Raw genomic sequence first — 20,321 nt, 5'->3', positions numbered from 1 at the left:
TCTGCAAGGCAGTAGGCGGTCAATGTAATCATGGAAAGTGGCGCAGTAGCGCTGTGAAGTTAATTGCAGTCAATCTGCTGGCTCTAACTCTACCGACATCATATTAAAGAAAACATCTAGACACGTGACACATCAATTTTCTGACACATGTAGGACCATGAGTAAGAAAGGTCCATTCTTGTTTATGTACTTCTGTTTCTATTGGATCACAACAACTCTAATATTGGAGTTGTTTCACAAACAAGCCTTGAAAAAGCTCCAGGTCTGCTTGCCAAGTAAGGGACAAAACATGTATTGGCTGTTTCCCTGAACATCAGAATAAAGCCTATCGCACACAAAAAAACTGCACAAAGTGCTCATATTATATTAATCTGGGTTATTCATAATAATGTGATAAATAATCTTACTATAACCATTGTTTTTTAAAAATAAATTCCAGGTGTTTACATTCTGCTTCTGCATACTCAATCACTGGGATAGAGAGTCCTACTCCGGTAGCATCCGAGATACATGCATGCACAAAAAAAGAAAATCCTACTTGCTTAACGTATCTTGGCTAATAAGTGGGAGCACAAGGCTTTGGGGGCTTCCTACCCCTTTTTAGGTCTCGCACCTAGCGTTAAACTGCGCAGCAGTGTTCGCGCAGCGAGAGTCCTTATGACAGGGTTTTAGAAATGGACCCTGGAAATGAACACGCTCGTGCCTGTTCATTTCCTATGGTCTTCTCTGATTGGGCTTGGAGTGCGTGTTGTTTTGTAACAGAACACGCAATAGGCCATAGGCGGTCGCGTTGCTCTGACCATGGCCTATTGGTGTCTGTTACGCACACCAAAGCCCATATGTCTTCAATTATCGTGCCCAGACACAGGCGCGATAATTGAAGACATAAGGCTCGCAGTGGCGTGCGCGCACCACTCACGGGCGTTTTTTTTTTTACAATAGCGATGGCGAAAGCGATCGCTTTCAGTGCTGCTTGTTTAGGACTTGAGCCCTGGCTCTGGTGTAGATAAGAATCTGGAGCTGTGCAGGTGAGGGTGTTCTGTTAAATGGGTTTTTTTCTTTACGGTACTGTCTAGTGCCTCCATATTGGTTCTGCTCTGTACCCCATGTTGTTTCTTGTCCATGTCTCCATTTTAGTTTGATATTGTGCAATAATATTTGCTCCTTGTTGCTCTCCAGTTCGTTCCAACCTGCACCTCTATATGTTTTTTTCCGGTGCCTTTATAGTGGGTTCTCTAAAGGCCTCTACGTTGGTCCCACGCTCTCTTCATATCGGTTTCACTTGATTCCTTCATATCTGTTTTACTCCATGCTTCTCCCGGTCTCCATGATGGTTCTACGCAGTGCCTCAATGTTGGTTCCAAATTGTACCTTCATGTAAGTTTCACTCTGTGCCTCCATATTGATTCTATTCTGTGTGTTCATTTTAATTCCATGGAATGCTCCCGTGTTGATCCACCTCTCAGTGGCATAGCAATGGTGGGGGCGGGGGGACGGGCGCTCGTGTGCCCCAGGCGGCACGAGTTTTGGGGGCGGTAGCAACACCCCCCAGCTCTTACCAGCGGCCGCGCGGGGTGGCAAACACTGGATTTCGTCGGTAGCCCCCCTCTTACGGTCCGGCGGCAAAGCCTGGAACCACCCCACCAGCGGAAGTAAAAAAAATCATCAGCCCCCCTCAGAACTTTTCAGTCATTCTATTCAATTATATTTATTAAAAGTATCCACGGTATGTGGCTTGCGAATTTGAAGGTCCCTTCCCTTTTGACACATACTCCCAGCTAAGATATAAATGACACAAGATGTTAGTAATGGCCCATTACAAAGCTTGATGCTTTTTTTGGCCAGAGCCTGGAGCCCCCCCTGGGATCAGCTGAAGCCCCCCAATTTGAAGATCTCTGCTCCAAGATGATTTCGCCCTTTGCCTCCATGTCGGCTTGCTACCCTCTATGTCTCCATTTTGGGTGCACCCTGTGCCTCCATGTAGTTTTTGCACAGTGCCTCCATGCTGTGGCTCCATGTTGGTTCCAGGCTGTGGCTCCTTGTTGGTTTCATTCTTTGCCTTCATGTTGGCTCATGGCCGCGCCTCCTTGCCTGGGCTCTGTGGAGGCCAGCCTGGCGTTAAGTGTTTCTGAATTAATTTCTGTCGACCCAGAAGCCCCCGCGAGCCTGGCGCTGGACCCGGCCATAAACCAGAGGAAGCCTTGTACAGAGACCAGCAGCAGGCCATGTACACAGCAGCATCTCTCTGGAAACACGCGCACTGCTTGGAAATGGGCCGCTCAGCCAAGGAAGCCTAGCCAACACAGTGAGCCGTGCCAGCTGCCAGGGGCCAACGACAATTATTGTCTTAAGGTGTTGAGCAATGATGCCCGGAAAAGATGGTAGGCACGCGAGTTAAAAAAAAATCTTGCGCTGGTTACCTATTCAGTGGCAGCAAGGCTATGTATGATGTGGACTGAGAAGTAAACAGCTCTCATTGGCGTAAACAACAACCGTGCAAAAAATGACAATAAAAACAGCTGCAAAGCGCAGGACAAAACAATCGGTTGAGAGGTTGTTCTTTTGTACTCCCCTTGTTTCCTACCACGCGAAAAACAATTCATGATTCAGAGCGCAGCGGTGACTGGTGGTGAAGGAACGCTGTACACACAACTTATACTCCCTTCCAGTTTTTAATAGGATAGATATAAAGACACAAGCTGGAGAGCTTGGATAATATGTCAGTCAGTTTGTGTTGTTGTGTGGCCTTCTGCTTGAGGAACGTGACAGGCTGCTAAACCGCTCGAGGAACAAAAAACACCCCACTACACTCCTGTAGCGCCAAGAAGGCCTGGCCCTCATGGCATTCCCCGCTAAGTGAGCAGGGCAGATAACATAGGCTGAAAAGTTCGAATGAGCAGAACAGCTTCTCTTATACCAGCCATAAGTCCGGCAATATTTCAGTGGCTGCAGTGGAGAATGTGTGGCAGGGAGCAGGGCTGTTGGTGCGGATCTGTTGGTAGTTCATTAATCACACTACGTACACTCCATGGTGGCCCCTCCTCCCGCCCAGAGCTGGGCCAGTTGGGAGCCAGCCAGAGACCACAGGCTGAAACTGAAGTTTACCTTGGCACAGCGGAGCATGGCGGGAAGGCCGTGAGTACAGCAGAGTGCTGGCGGGCACCCAGGGCCCTCTGGAGAGGCATGCCTCCCACCAGACGACACGGGGGCTCTTAATCTCTGGTAGACGCCCCCGACACTCTGGCTATCGCTGGGCCGGCACAGCGCTGGCAGACATCCGGGGGAATCTGAGGGAAAACCCTTATACGTACCCGCTGACTGCCCAGTGGCTGCTGGAAAGTACCACACCTAGGTATATTACAGGGTATTACCTCTCGTGAGCCCTGCAGAGCGCTGGCAGACTCCCACAGGTTCCGAGAGGAGGTACGCATGACCCTTCACTACACAAGCACACGCATGACGCCATACTATACAAGCACACACATGACGCCATACTACACAGGCATGACCCCGCACTACACAAGCACACGCATTAACCCTCACTACATAAGCACACGCATGACCCCTACCGCACACTGTGCTTGCGTAGTACGGTGTCTTTCTTATCTCCTAGTACGGTGTTATGCCTATTTCTTCTCAGAGGGCCGTAGGAGTCTGCCAGCGAGCGCTCTCATGCTCAGGACTGTTTGTGCAGTATGGTGTGATGTGTACCCCATGGCTTTAAGTGGGCCAGGTCTTGCTAGGGCTCAGCACCCGCAGTTATAAAAAGCAGGTGCTGAGACAGGACACTATCGGGCTCTCCATTTTTACCCACACCATCAGAATGCAAAAAATAATCTTAGCTCTGCAGCAGTACCACCCTTCACTGCCTTTGATGTAACTTTAAAGACTCGTTACAGTCTTTCACATTCCCGCCATTTCCGAACTAAAGCATTTTCAGTATTCTAATACTTCAAAGCCATGGTTGTTGCTTATTCATGTTATGCAACTAACACCCATTGGCAAAACCGATAGTACTGGTTTGTTGTAAGTGTAATGTTACTTGCTGGATTTTATATCTAGATGTAATGACAGAAGTAGCCTTTTTGATCTATTTTATAAAACAAACACATAAATAAATGGCATCATTTACAATGCCAATAGCTAGTGTTGTATTATTATTAGCAATGCCAACAGCTCACACTTTTATAATGCGAGACCTATTGCGTTGCAAATGCTTGTTCTTATCTGGTACTGTATCTTACATCTTTCAAAACATCTAACTACAGGTGATACCCTTCCCAGAAGTTATCCATGTCAATCGACCACAGTCAAGACAAAATGTTCAGCTTAACAAGGACATGGTAATCAGAGAAAATATTGGACAGACCAAGCAGGTTCCTCCATATGCACTCTAAGCATTCATCTCTGGCTGCGTATTCTATAGTAGATGTCTTTGGAAGTCGTTCCTGATGACAGATGTAGTCTAGCATGGACCCAACTACTGACCACAAAAAGTCATTGATGTAAACACTTGATTCAATCCACAATACAAATAGTTACTCTGTGTGCATTCCATTTCAACATAGCCTGTATGTGCCTTTAGAAGACAGTATTCCCATACATCTCTTTCTCTGTGTTTGTGCCTCAGTAAAGTGGGTTTGGATGTGGTCAGATGTATGTCCAGATCTTGCTGTGCCATGGGTTTAAGCTGCTCCTCGGTAATAAGGACCCAGAGATCTAAAAATGCATCTGGAGATGTTTATGCTCCTAGTCAAAGAGAAGACGACATAGCTGTTCAGACTGGAATGTCTCTTTTGGGCTTGTCATGGCTGATTAGCATGATGTAGGGGTGCTGTGTGTGCCCTTATATGTGTGTAATAGCACAGACCGCTAAAAACGAAAGAATGAATATGCTCGGAGGTTCACATTCATTTACATATTTCGAGCCATCACTTTTGGTCTCTCTTATTGTTCTATCCTGTAGCCAATTGCCAGTTTTATTTTTATGCTTAGTATTCCATCCCAAAAATTTGAAATTCGAATGAAAGGAATGCTGGAGTAGAGTATAGAAAAGTTAATTCCCATAGTAAATGGGTACTGCTAATCTCCAAGACTCCTTCATATTTGCGAGATCCGTCCTCTATCTCTAGCTTATTTCTGCAAGTAAGGCTGCACCTATCCTGAGCTTCATGGTGCAGGACCAACCTACTTTGCCCAAAAGATTTCTACTTACTCAATCACTCCAATTGGGGAAACATTTACTCCTAACAGTCCCCGTCACTAATTGTAAGTCTCAAGGAGACTGAAGGCTATCTCTCCTCACTCACGAACATCCTCCAGCTCTCCACCATTTGTGGGAAAACCATTCATTCTGGTCTTTCAGAAAGAGTCTAAAGAGTTGACTATTCTGATGGCGTCTTTAATCTCGCCCACAAGTCCCTGCTGCGCCTACACACAATTTTGTATGAGGTGAGTGTTCTAAATCACTTAAGTTGAGGTAAGTGTCACAAAACACTAAAGTAAATTAGTTCCTGATTTCATAGTCTGAAATAAGTGTGATATACCACCGAAGGTACAAAAACGAGACGACATCCTTTCTCTGACCACGCAGAAACTGAAGGGGGATTTGTATAGCGTGATCCTGATTACAAAGCAACGAGTGGTGTACAATGAAGAGGAGTGAAGACACAACGCTGGATGTCAAGGATATCAAAACAAAAGACGTAATTTGGAAGAATGAATGGAGATGATATGGAAAGTAATGCTTCGTTTCCAGAGTGTCAATCAACATCTGAATTCATTTAACATCACCAAAAATAAATCAGGATGTTTACATAAAGCAAGGTTGAGAAGTGTCAATCACTGCAACAAAACACCAATGAAATTTTGTGAATATAAAAACATAAGCTAATTTAACACTTCCAAAGCATGGTGGGCAGAGCCTCAACAACCGAGGTCAACATTCACATAATTCAGCTCTAGATTTTTAAGGACACACTTCAGAATATGCACATAGGGCCTGACAATAACATGATCAGGAGGAAGCACAACAAAACTGTGGCAGAATGCTAAAGAAATATCAGCGCCCACCCAAATATGATGATAATTCAGAATTGAAAACCAAAGTGCATCTATTAACTGACTAGAGAAACTGGAACACTCACTCACCTTGGCTTCTGGGTCACTGTTAATCCTGCACGACTCATCTGCATCTGACTGAGGGACATTTCTAGGAGGAAGAGATAACACAAAAGAGCTCACTAAAGAGAAACTAAAGACACAAAACCAATGGTGTAAACTGACGAGGATGTTGTATCACATAAAACTTTTCTTACTCTGGACTCTGCTATCCAGCCATCATTGGACCCGCAGAAAGAACACTTATTAATCGGTGTGGTAGTCTAGAAAACAATTGGGTTGAAATGCATTCCAGGTATTTCAGTTGCTGTCTAGGCCTTTTTTCTCCAAAGCCACTAGAAACACACATTTGAGACATGGCTATACAATTCTTGTATTCAATGGTTGATTTGTAAAAAAAAAAAAGTACGTGTCAGAGCACAACTTATCAGTCTGGAAGCCAGCACATCTCACACTACCTACGCTAGGTTTTCCACCCACTAACCATTACACTGATACGAGTGAGACGTTTTGGACTATTACAGGCTCTTGGAGCTCTAAGGATGAACCACCAGACACGCTGCTTCATTATGATTTTTAAGTATATGGAACTGTGAAACACTTTGTGGGTCTTAAAAAATGACATAACGCACCCACAGAAGCGAGCTAGTTCTAGCCCAAGAGGTTAGCAAAACTGTGTTGCTCACAGATGCAGTCCACTCTCTGTGTGAGGAGGTATGACAGGAATTAAAGAAGTCGCAAGATTACGTGAGGAGCTTTAAAAGGCAAGTGTGTCACTGATTCTCCCCTATGAGAGGGTGACTTTGGTGTATCTCATTTTCACCTTTATTATTTGATCGCACATTGCCAATACACGTACCACTCACTGGTACCATAGTTATGCTCGCCTTCCTCATGAACGCATCGAACATGATCATGCTGGTATTACCCAACTAAATGTAATACTCCCCTCTGGCCTGCCTTTAGACCCCACAGATATCCAACCTCTATCTACCACATGCTGGGCGAGCAGCGACTCCTACAATTGCTCGGATTGGGGCAGCTGTACTCCCCTGCTTTGCCGCTTTCTGACAATCGGTGGCTACCCCCCATGTCGGAAGCCAAAGTCAAAAACACTTTGAGGAGCTATGCCTTGCACACTGCTTTCCCAGATGGCCTTGCCATCTCCTGGGTGGAGGACACATGCTTTGCCCCAACCAACAGATTTAATACATCGTATCCAAAGCACTCTGTGTGCCTGGATTCCTTCATACCCCATTGCCCCTGCTGATGTAATCCCCACACAAACCTCACAGAGGATACAGATGGTGGAAACTTGGTATCTAAACTATACCGTGCATGCCTGGTTATGCTGCCTGCTGCAGACAATCGCTTGCGAGGGACATGGATGGAAGACCTGCAGCGCCCTTTACTAGACGACGTCTGGTATTACTGCTGTCAGCAAACCAAATTAGTTTCTCCAAACCACAGACACAAACTGATACACTTCAAATTTTTCCGACGCACATACATTACGCCCAGTTTTATGGCCAAGATTGATCATAACCGTCCTTCGACCTGCCCTAAATGCCGTGCTGATGAAGCAGATTTTTTACATCTAACATGGACTGGCGCTCCTGGGTACGTGCACAATGTCCCAAAGGGGATCCGGTAGTTCACAGCGATCACACTCTTACTGGCAAAAAGTGAAATTGAGATATGCTGTGGCACTAGCCGCTGTCCCACCGCTGCAGGGTGGTTTAAAAGTCTTGTGTTCTGCAATAACACTAACAAGCTATATGCTTTATAGCAACCACCCACATCCCGCCCCATGACATTTGGCAGCCATTGCACACTTATTTACAGTGACAAGGCCTAAGCGGGCCAGAGCCAGTTCTTACTAGGCTAGTGCTGATGTTCTTCAGAACTTGGTGTATTGCCTCCAGGATCTGTTATGGTCGAAATAGTTGTATATGTCAATGAATGATGTTTTATGGGCTCACAATTGGATACTTTTATTGCTGCTTGTGTAGAACAACTTGCTCACTTTGCTCTTCCTTCTTCCATAGAGCTAATCTGTGTTTCTGCTACAACACATTTCATGTCCTGTCACTAACGTGGTACTGTTTGAAAAATGATAAATAAAGATAAAAAAAAGGTAAATGCATTTGGGAGTCTGAGCAGAGACAACAGGCCCATGGCCCCATATGGGTGACTGTCACAATTAAGTAGCAGTGCTAATAAATAAGTGCCGCTGCCAAGCACCAGCAACAACCTGTACAAATTAGGCACTGCTTGCATTTCTTCTTGAAACGTTCAGAGGCTCGCATTTGCGAGTGGTAAGGCGCGTTCTGTGTAATAATGAATGCAGCCATACACATCAATGGAACAGACTTCCTCCCATGCACAGAAAGCTTCAAGGGATGGCCAGCCCGGCATCCAGCTATCACCGTGCGTACCTGTCTGTAAACTTGTACGAGTCATCCTCGAAATCAAATGTACAGTTTTCCATGGGATTATATCCATCGTAGTATTCTTGCCCAGGAGAAGGTGCATGTTTCTGGGTTAAGCAAATGAGGTGGGAATGCTGTATGTATGTTCTGGAACATAACTGCGCATGCCCAGTACAGAGGTCAAAGTGGGTGGGATCGGAGAGGCACAATGTACCCTTACTTTTTTGAGTTATAAAAAACCATTCCCATACTTTTTGTAAAAAGAGAACCATCCCGGGAGAGTTAATTACGATAGTTTGAATGCTTCGGTTGAAGTGTCATTCAGTGAGTCTGCTGGGTTGTAAAACCGAAGCCGGGGAGACAGCCAACCAAGAAACAAGACTTCTTGCCAGGGGTGCTGCTTGCCTGGAAGACATGCAAGTGTGGGCAATGAGTGGATTCTGCAACTGTAAAGAGTAATAGGCAAATGTAAAGGATGCTTGAGAGCTGGTACTGGTATTAATTGACCAAATCACTCAACGCTTTGTGATGACAAAGATTTTACTTTTTGAGTGGTAGTGCAAAGAGTTAACAACTGAGCTGTGGAGTGCATGCCTTTAATTGTAATTGTATTTATCTAGCCCTTACTACCCCTGAGGAGGTGTTGAAGGGACAGTTATGTAAAAAGAAAATGCTTTACGTATAGTCTAGTTATAACTAAAATCTATATTTAGGAAACACCTTTTTGTGTTAAACATTTTTGCGCAATTTGTGGCAGTCTATCTTATACTGTGTGTAATGCAAGTTTAAAATAATAGCTGGACATACTCACAGTGCATTCGGTCACAGGCTGTGACCTTGTAGCACTAAAAACTCACGATTCTCCACTGCACCAACCAAGATTTAATTCTGTGGCTCTCTGGTTACAAACACAGACCTCTGGAGTACATTAACTAATAGAGGTTTTATAATGTACTGTAGTGCATTTCCACTGAGTAACATCGTTTTTAGGTATCGCCTAGCTATTGCGTTTACGCAATCGCTATGCGAGACTCTAGTAAGAGGGGCATATCAAAGTGCTCCCAAAAGTGGATTGCATGGCGAGCACGCGCACAATCACGTGCATCGTGCCGCCATGCAATCCGTTTGTGGAAGCGCTTCTGCCCACTGGCGCGTGCACGTGTAGCCACAGCCTCAACATCATACTTCAAAGGGTCCACTCCACCGCCTGGAATGCCCTTCCCCGCCCCGCCACAGCATGCCGAGAGATTGTTTCCTCATGGCACCTCTCACAACTGTCCCTCCCCCACCACAGGGCTAGTCTCACGGACGCATTGCCATCCATCGATTTCACTTTCATGCCCGTGTTCTCTTTGCCTTTCAGCACACAGCCCGCCCTCCCCCCTCCGTGTTTTCTTGCAGCTTTGCCCAGATCAAACAACCAAAATAATAAGTTTGGCCTGCACGCTTTCTGCGCTTACAAAGTTAACATATGCCGCGCTCATTCCCTTTTCATCCTTCTAAGGTCGATAACATTAGCTCCATTAATTCTGCATCTAAGGATTTAAATAACCATATGTTTTCTTGCAACTTTAGGCACTTCACACACACAGCCCCACTGCTTACACACACAGGCATCAAGGCAGCAACAGAATGCTCTGAGCCCCACCAGTGTTTGCCACACACACATGCCTCTCGCATCTCGTGTTTTCTTTCAGCTTTGGCCCGTGTTCTCTTTGCCTTTCAGCACTCAGCTTCTCCGTAGCCACCATTTAACGACCATCCTGCCACACTCATTCCATTTTCATCCTCGCTTTCACTTTCATGCCCGTGTTCTCTTTGCCTTTCAGCACACAGCTTCTCCGTAGCCACCATTTAACGGCCATCCTGCCACACTCATTCCATTTTCATCCTCGCTTTCACTTTCATGCCCGTGTTCTCTTTGCCTTTCAGCACACAGCTTCTCCGTAGCCACCATTTAACGACCATCCTGCTGTAAACACCATTTAACTACCATCCTTTTAGTTAAAATAAAAGAATTGCCTCTAAGGGTTTAAGGAACCATAGAAATACAAGGCAAGGCAGCAACAGAACGCTCTGAGCCCCACCAGTGTTTGCCAAACACACATGCCTCTCGCCTATCTCTCCCCCGCCCTCCCCCCTCCGTGTTTTCTTGCAGCTTTGCCCAGATCGGAGTCTCAAACATCCAAAATAATAAGTTTGCCCTGCACGCTTTCTGCGCTTACAAAGTTAACATATGCCGCGCTCATTCCCTTTTCATCCTTCTAAGGTCGATAACATTAGCTCCATTAATTCTGCGTCTAAGGATTTAAATAACCATATGTTTTCTTGCAACTTTAGGCACTTCACACACACAGCCCCACTGCTCAAACACACAGGCACTAATCACACGCACCCCTGCGTCTCACACAACCCAAAAAAATGGTTTACCCTGCACGCTTTCTGCGTTTACAAACTTAACATAGGCCGCGCTCATTTCCATTTCATCCTTCTAAGGTCGATAACATGAGCTCCATTAATTCTGCGTCTAAGGATTTAAGTTACCATATGTTTTTTTGCAGCTTTGCCCAGATCTATATGTCACGCGCCCCAACAGTGTTTGCCACACACACATGCCTCTCGCCTATCTCTCAACCGCCCTCCCCCGCCGTGTTTTCTTGCAGCTTTGCCCAGATCGGAGTCTCAAACAATCAAAATAATAAGTTTACCCTGCACGCTTTCTGCGCTTACAAACTTAACGATTGCCATTATAATTTACATTAACTTGTATTTAAGTATTAATTATTTGCAAAAATTAAAAGCCATTGTGATTTGTAATATCAATACATCTAAGTCACGTAAATACAACACATATTGCATTACAAATGCTATAGGTGTCACATTTGTAACAGTTAAAACTATTGACATTGTACATGAGAAAGCTAGTAATTTCAATATTTTCAATACCAACACAAATAAAAAATTAGTCAATTTACAATACAAAAAGCTCAAACTTTCCTAAAGCTAGACCTATTGCATTGCAAATGCTTGTTTATTTTACCTTTAAGCTGCGCTTTATTTTATATGTACCTACCTGATGGTGAAAGACCAAAAAAAGTACAGAATATGTTGTTTTTCAGCCACGCCTTTGACCCAGCCCCCATGTTTACTGATAAAGCCCCCATTGCATGCTGCATCACAGTTCCTATACTTTTTTTTAATGCACTTTGACCGTTAGTCCAGAGCAAATAAAGGCACACATAAACCGGATGCTAAAACACCCACAACATGTTCTGGCAGATAGGGGTTCCTTTGGTTGTCATCAACAAGCCCATTAGTTCTTCAAGTAATCAGGGAACCCTCTATCTGTCTGGGAACCCTTATGTGCCAGACGAAGATGTCATGTTGGACATTTAAGCACGTGCTTACCGGAGCTTTAAAGAGGCGTAGCGCAATGTTGCTCCTTCAAACTCTTTCAAACTCGGGTGTGGGTTCACTGTGGCTGCGTGCAAATCCTAGAAATAAATGTCAACAGGTAGTCAGAACACATTATGCAGTTATTTTCTCAATTCATAGCAAGAATCACAGGTGAGACCTCCCCACCCTCCATGCAACCAAGCAAAGACTGTACATATATGTTCTGCTACTGAAATGAGGAAAGCATGCATTCCCACAAATACCCCAACAGCCACTCATTCTCGCAAGTTTAGCCAGCACTGGTGTCTGCAATGCTCAGCTGAGTTGAGTACGATAGAAATACAGTCAAGAATGCTCGTGGGACGGGCTGCCTACCACCCCAGTCACCATCCCACCATTCACATTGATCTGTACCACGGAAGGTGCTCGCCACAAAGTGCAGCAGCCACAAGCATGCATGGAATGGACAGAACAGCCAGAGGGCACAGGTAGAAGGTTCCAAAGGACTGACTGCATACTTGCCTTCCAAATGTCACTATTAATCTTTCCCCCATTGAGTATCGCAAAATCACTCCATGGCTGTTTCTAGACACACAGTTATTCACAGACGAAGAAAGCGTACCAACAAAAGAAAAAAAACACAAAACAGTGTTAGCACTCAAGTACACAGAGTGGGTAAGGGAAGCAAACAAACTTCATTGTGTTAGTTTCCAATGGGATTTCACTATAGGGGCTATAGGGGAGCGGGGTTAGACATTGGGGTGCAGGGCAACACATTTACTTGCAAAACTCCTTACCACAAGCAATGGTGGCAAATGGTTGGGTTAGCATGAGGTAGGAACGAAAACACAATGGGGTTTCTTTAAAACTAACCACAGCGAACATAATGATTAGGGATACAAACACTGGTTGTACCAATGGCTTCTGAAATGAGGCAGGGGTGCTTCTTGAAACAATTCTTCACTTTGCACACTCGGGTGCGCAGACCTCATTGACTTTGGCTTTTCAGATAATTATCACAATCCCTTTCCACCCTGACACCATTTAGATATTGCAAGACCATAAGACAGTGGCACCCCACAGTCTGTCCCTCCTTTGCTCCAACCCACCCCAGTACTGGCAACTACAAGAATAGGTTTCTTCTCTACGATCTACATTCATTTTCTTCCACATTGCTCTTTACTATTATATTACAACTGCTGCAATGTTTTTGTTGTTTTGTCGATCCCGCCCTGTCCCCATCTTACAAGTACATGGGACACAAGTCTAGCACCTCTAACAGTGTCAACTTTTCTGCTGGTGACACATTTCATCCTCTATCCCCTGGTATGTTTGCTTTCATTCTAAACAAAATAATTCGATATATTTATTTGTGCTCACTACTGCACTTATTGTATGTTAGAATTAATGTAAACACAATTGTTAAACAAATGTGTATAGACTGTTCCAGGGCCTAAAACGTAGTTCGTGGGAAATTTGACACACTCTGTAACTATTTCAAGACTCTCACTTCTAGGCCTGCATGACCGATCTGGCAGTAGGAAAATACCACTTCATATGAGTACAGACAAACAACTGAGTGGTAACCAAGCCAGCTTCATGTCCAATGCCTCCTGTTCGTCGATCACATTGCATTTGTTTGCCCTCCCTCATTGACAGTGCTGAATGAGAAAGTAAGACGGGCCTTCAAGCTCACAAATTCAAAGATAGCATGGGTGGTGGTACCCATTAATGGATTGAAAGCGTGGAATGTTTGAACATGTAAAGTTGTGTGCCTCAAATACAGGAATGCTAATTGCTTTTTTGTACTGAACGTTTTATAGGAAAGCTCCAAACGACTTTTGTGACTATGGGGATGAAAATAAAAAAATTTCCCTTCCTAGCAACACTCCTTTGATTAATCTACTACAACGGTCTTCTCCAATGTTTCTCTTAATATCAGTTGAAGCTGAAAATACTGGGAATTATCAAGTTAATATCCCCTCTTACAATTGAAAGGTGTAAAGAAAAAACGAAATACAAAGTGGGGAAAAGAGAGGATATGTAAAGAAGGAGAAAAAGGAGAGATGTAATACAGCACAAAAGGTTAGTGTTAGCAACAGCAGATGGTTTTGCTTCAGTAAGGTAACTTATGAAGAATCCCAGAGTAGAATAATCCAGTTACCTTTAAAAGTAAAGTCACCTGTCTCTCTGTAGGGTCAATTAATCTTTTCCGTCACCAAGACAAAGTTGAGGGTGGCCAGCACACTATTTGGGACATTGCACACTATTTGGGACGTTTGGCTCTCTCATTAGGCTTTCTGCATGCAAGCCCTTTTCATCTTCAATTCAGCAGCTCGAGAGTTGTCCAGTATTCAACCAAACTTTACCACAAGACAAATCTCCAACAGTATTTCTCACCTGAATTTTGCGACAACGGTACCAAGTCCTTGCATTTCTCTTCCAATAACTTAGCAGGAGACTCCATATGTCATGGGCTATAGTGTTGCATTATTTTATTTTCTCATTTACTCCTATTCTGCCCACAATGTTCTTGATGTCCACTGATGTTTCTGCATGTGATCATTTTGCCACATGCTTGAGAATAAATCATCCTTCAGAGTGTCTATACATGCCATAGTGGTGGCCTTGATGCCAAGGCTATTTGTGCCTGCAGAGAATGCCAGATGACCAGATTTGTCCTCCTGCCTTGAATTGCTTCCTACTCCCCAAGTGAGGTGTTTTTGGGTAGCTACAACGATGATTACATACTGTCATGTTTCGCTTTTCGCTCTCAATAAGACGCACAGAACACAATCCCATCAAGCTCCTGCCACACTAAGAATACAATATTGAACATTTATGCAAGATATAGTTTTACCAATCCAAATTAGAAAAAGTAATGAGGTCGCTAACCAGTGCCTTAATTGTGCTGTTTACAAAGTATAATAGATTTTTGTATAGCACCTTCTCATTGTCAAGTGTTGTATGAAATGTATGAACAAAACTGTAAGTTTATTCATCTGAATCTGTACACCAACCTATTCCCACAACCATAATTTATTAGACAGTTTTAGAAGTCGTAAGGCTTGATAGTACACATTTCCTGTGGCAGCTCATGCCAAGAAAGCATCTCCTTCCATAAGCCACAGTGTCCAGTCATACAGAGCGACATTATTCCAGAGTCTTTCTTCCCTTTTGGGAGGCTGTGGAGCTAGCTGTTCATAATTTTTGTCCTCACATGCCTTGGAAGATGGATACACCCTGTTGCCAGCCTCAGAGCACCAGCATCCCATATACTTCTCCAGGCCTCCATACCTCCTAATAAACCTATGATTCAATGTGGCAGGCTCCTCAGAGCACTTAATTCGTGTGGATACGAGAAAGAGGCAAGGACAATCCCTATGCAATATAAAGTCAGACTAGTACGGTGTGCCATTATTATTTTTTTAGTTTTCAAAAACATTTATTAAAAAAAACTTGCACATCAAGTTACAATATATGCAGGCGGAATGTCCGCAATTAAAGAGGAGAATCACATCTGTTACATACAGTATAGGAACCATCGTACATAAGTATCCCATTACATTACACAGGGAGAAATGTCCTGAGATGAAGCAGGGAGAGCGGAGGAAAGCGCCCAGGAGAGGCCCAGCGCTGGTGAAAGAGGCCGCAAGGTAGCAGTAAAGTGTGTGGGTGGGGAGGCTGCACCTCGCGAGCAAACGCCTGACAGCCGCCGCGGGCAGAGTGCCGACGGGGAGCGCGGAAGAGGCCTCGGAGGGCAAGGCACTCTAGTGCTGGAGATAAGAAATAAGGGGACCCCAAATGTCAATCGGACAGCAGGTGGCCAGCACCGGGTCCCAGAATTCGGACAGAAGTGTCTGACAACGTGAAGCGTCTTCAAGCCAAGCGCTAACCTTAGGCGCAGACCTCCGACCCCAGCGCATGTATACCCTATGCCGAGCAAGAATGAGCAGCATCGCAGTCAGCCGGCGAGTGGCATCTGGGCAGTATTTCACAAAGCCTAAGAGGCAAAGCAGTGGGTCTGGCGTGAAAGGCGTGGAGGTTGTCTCAGTGATGGCGGCGCACACATCGCGCCAGTATGCAGAGACCTATGGTGTGCAATTATTGAAAATCCTTACTGTCTTCTATATGGCTAATCTTGCATGGAGGCTCTCAACCCTGAGTGGCACAATAATCAGTATTATTAATCCTGTTTGATGACCGTTATATCTAATCTAATCTTTAACCATACAGTTGTGAGACATACCTGCCAAGCCACTAGAGAAAACGTGCTATAAAGGCAAATTTTCCTTTCCACTTAAAAATACGTTTTTGGGGCATAGCATTGTTGCTTGAAAATGTAATACCTTGGAAAAGACAAGAGGCTTTTGGCAAAGCAGGAACAGTTCGTTTAATTAAACAATGCAGGCACAGTCACAGCATAGGGTCTGAGGACTGTCTCAAGTTCCAATGGGTCTAACACAGACTCTTATACAGTTCCTTGATAGTAATAAAACGTTTCCAGCAATCCTTTCGTTGGTAAGGAATGTGTACCTCTATCTTTGAAGCCATAAATTAAGGCATTGGATGGGGAATACAGGTGGGCATCGACCTTGCGTGGACACAATGCGTATAGTGGGTAACATGTCCAGATGTCTGGCATGGGGAGCACGTGATCACTGCGTGTGCTGTGTCCTGATTGGCTAAGTGTTCCTAACCTCACATGGCATCTGACTTTAAAGTGTTTTGGGAACGCACGCACCCCTCTGGCCATGTGTGCTTTATTGGGGCCAATCTCCCTGGACCATTGTAGTGTTGCTGCGCCTATCTGTGGGATCGATCTGGGATTTCCTGTTTACGCGTTTGTATGCTGGCGACGTGCTACCTCACCTGTGATCTGTCAATCAGTAACCTCATGGCTGGTTCTCAGGGCCTGTTTATTTCTGAGTCGGGGTTGAGTCGGTGATGTGGAGTTCACAATTGGCAAATTCGTCAATAAAGATGCAATTTCATTCTTATACAAGAATGAATCATTATTCATATTGCCATCGACTTTCTCAATATTAACATCCTTTAGCCCCTGAGGACATGCTTTTTCTAACTGACCCCATTCTTTGGAGTATTGCCTTACCCAGCCAACTTTAAACAGCCCTTTGTCTCTGGGAAGGCCAGGAGACCGAGAAGTACAGAAAGACGGCTTAGCTGTGGCACTTCTAGACAAGAGATGCCAGACCCCCTTGGCTTCCATATCTAGAGAAGTAGGTAAAGCTTAACCGACCTCCAACTCGGAGGACAGGTGGCCTTTTCAAGCTGGGTTCTAGCTAGACCAAGAAACGAAGTTCCAGGATCAATGTTTTGCCCGACTCTGGTAAACCTCACTTTTGCAAGCCTGAGGACTAAGTCCTAGTTGGTCAGAGACCTCAAGAAACAGAGCGACATCACCACTAAGTCTAAGGGTTCCATTTGATGACTGATGGTAACCCATTCACTGATTGGCTTCTTGCCTTTTCGGATGGATTAGAGAGGCTAAATTACCCTTCCGAAAGCCATTCAGAAGGAGAAAGAATAGTGTGCTTTCTGAGGCTGGGTCATTTACAGCAGACGCATCTTAGCATCAGGGTGGAACAGAGAGTACCAGTAGAAGGTGCCGCAGAGGAGAAAAGTTGGATTTTCGGTTAGCTGAAGAATCTTTTGAACTTGTTTTACATTCTCACAAGTTTTAAGAAGAGACAAAGAATAACTGCGCCAGGAAACTATCCAACGAGAAACTATTAAGTAGGAGTTGTAACCTCCCATAACGGTGTAGGTTCTTCAATTTCCTCAGAAATCCCTTTAAAGATTACAACTACAAGAAAGCGGGGGAAGGAGAGGAAGGGAGTAGGTGTTAGCGAGGGAACGTCACATAGGAGAAATAAATTTAGAATGTTTGAAAGGATGCGAATAAAAGACAGCGAGTAAGAAATGAGTAAAGGAGAATATCAGTGACTAAATGAGCAGAGTGAGAGACGAGGCTGTAAAGCGAAAGATATCGAGGTGGCAGGGAGAAATGCGTGTAAAGAGCATGCAAGAGATCCTGGTGAGTGGGGCTACGATGAAAGAGGGAATTGAATGGTGTAAAGATTATGAAGGAATGGTGAACAGAAAATGGGTTTAGAAGGCTAACCGTGGACAGAGGAGAGATGTAACAAAGAGAGAGAGGGAAGAACCTGAAACTATTTGTTGGCAAATAATGAAGCGAGGGGACTTGGTAGTAATAACCTGGCAGCCATGCTGCCTAGGGCGTGGTCTATCAAGAGGAATGCAGGAATAGTGCCGTGTCTGCTCGGTGCCCCATGACTAGCAAGGTTTTGGCAGAGTAGCATACCCCCTTTTTAATAAATTGCGCTCTGCTGGAGAGCAAGGTTTATATCCATGTTTTCCATACAACACCCATATGTGATATCTGGGATGCACAAATTATATTTAGAGTGGTCTAGCGCACAGGGTGCGACTCAGGAAGTTATTGCTGATAAGGAAATCCTTCTGAACTTGACGGAGGGGAAACCACAGAGACAGAAATGCATTCAGCTATTGTTGTTAGTCTAGACTCAGTGTCTTTTTTTGTTCACTTTGCGACGGAGCGTACAAAATGTACAATTTAGAATAAATGCTGACAAATACAACATCAGTCACTGTACAAATAAGATAATAAAATAACACAATCTGAGCCGCAGCCCGAGCTCTGATGGGCTTCTACTTCAAGACACCCATTCCTGAAACTATCGAATTACCAAATACCATAATTCGGGCAATATAAAGAGGCAGCAGCAGAGCAGAGAGGCCTGGCTTTCTTTAAATGCCACTGTGATGTGGCTACTGGATATTTTTGTGACAGGATGGGCGCTTTTCTGCTGACCCACTGCACTTGTATTATTCAGCACTGGCATGTGTCCATTTTAATAGATTAAAAATTGAATAGGCACCAATTCTGAACTGTCATTTTGCTTTTCTGGGCATGTATGGTGTATGTTAGTTGGAAATATGAGAGGCTCCCAGTACATCCCAGCATGGTATTTAAAGTTTTCAACATATCCAAGAAGGATTCACCACAATGAAAAAGTACCTCTGTTCCTCAGCAAGGATGCCATATATGTAATGTGGCAGTATAGGCACTTCTCAGCAGGGCTACCATGCATTTAATAGTAGTTCTGAAATCTGTTAGCAGTCATAGCAGAGACAAAGTACTGCCTGAACATGGAGCATGAACTCCCAGCTATTGTATTGATGAATATGATGCAAACTGGCACCGTTCACTTGAGGCACCATGCATGCTCCTTCCTCCGCACCAAGATACACTGACATTTTAGAAATACCCTCCACGTTGCAGTACAAACCCTTTTAGCTCATGCTTACCGGACAGCGTAAGCTGTCTGGTTGCAAAAGACTAAATGTAGGCTTACCAAGAACTTACAGCCTCGTGCCCATTGTTTACCATTGGTTGGCTTTATAGTCACTCTGATTTGCTTGCTTCTTATTTGATTTCCTTCCATGGCCATCTTGTGTTAGCCCCTCCCCTGAAGCATCTCCTCTTTACGATCCTCTTAATTGGCTGAGTTATGTTCTTCCACTACTTACTTTCAGGGAACTTTTTTTGTTATTGGCAAAGCACTCTATCAGAGTACATGTGTTCCCCAGCTATCTCCATCTTGCCTTTCTCTACCCCCTAAAAATGCTAACCGCCCATATTCTGTTTCTCTGCTCTCATTTTCCCTTTCTCTAGATTGCTCGCTTTTTCTCATGTTCTCTTGACCACGCACTCCATGTTGCTTTCTCCCTCGTGTTCCTCGATTGTGTTGTTGTCTCCCTCGTTTGCTTCTCCCCCAGAACTCATGTTGCTCTCTCCCTTGTGCCCCCGCCCACTCTCTGTTGTCTTCCTCTCACACCCACCCCACCACACTATCTGCCTCACATCCGTCATTCTTTTTTTTTCCAAACAAATTTTATTTGTCAAATAGCACATATAGAGGAGAAATCTGTACCGCAGAAACTTCTGCAGAAGTAACATACATCTTTCTAACTTTGACTGTTTACATGAGCAAAATAGGAAGAAATGAAAAGCAATACAAATGGATTACCATCAGAGTAACCATAACCCCACGAACCCACCCCCCCATCACACTAACATCCACTCCAGAGCAGCACATTAAAAGCAAAAGCATCATCTATAAAAGCATGATCTGTCGTCGCACAGAAAGCTATGTCCTATACCAACCAGGTAGAAAATTAAGCCAGGTCAAGGGGCCTCGCCATCGAAATGGGTTCCAACTTCAAGCCACGATGGTCCGCCCAGCGCTTCCAGATTTTAAAGTGTTTAAGCGGGCACCCTCTGGCCATAAAGATGGAAATCTCCAA

General features: G+C 44.5%; 1 protein-coding gene across 9 annotated transcripts in view; it reads right to left on the bottom strand.

Moving 5' to 3' along the window:
- APBB2 (amyloid beta precursor protein binding family B member 2) overlaps positions 1-20,321 on the bottom strand; it is a 1,135,523-nt gene that overhangs the window by 388,257 nt on the left and 726,945 nt on the right. For 7 of the 9 annotated variants that reach the window (XM_085642196.1, XM_085642193.1, XM_085642198.1 and 4 more), the window contains 3 exons: positions 12,471-12,533; positions 11,961-12,046; positions 6,151-6,211 (listed from right to left, as the gene is read on the bottom strand). In XM_085642196.1, coding sequence (XP_085498322.1) covers positions 6,151-6,211; positions 11,961-12,046; positions 12,471-12,533 — 210 coding nt within the window. The remainder of the gene's footprint in view (positions 1-6,150; positions 6,212-11,960; positions 12,047-12,470; positions 12,534-20,321) is intronic. The other 2 variants (XM_085642199.1, XM_085642200.1) reach the window with 1 other exon arrangement.

Source organism: Triturus cristatus, chromosome 2_2 (genome assembly GCF_964204655.1).
Source record: "Triturus cristatus chromosome 2_2, aTriCri1.1, whole genome shotgun sequence".
In the NCBI taxonomy this organism is placed as follows: domain Eukaryota; kingdom Metazoa; phylum Chordata; class Amphibia; order Caudata; family Salamandridae; genus Triturus; species Triturus cristatus.
This window is presented reverse-complemented; position numbering and strand designations above follow the sequence as displayed.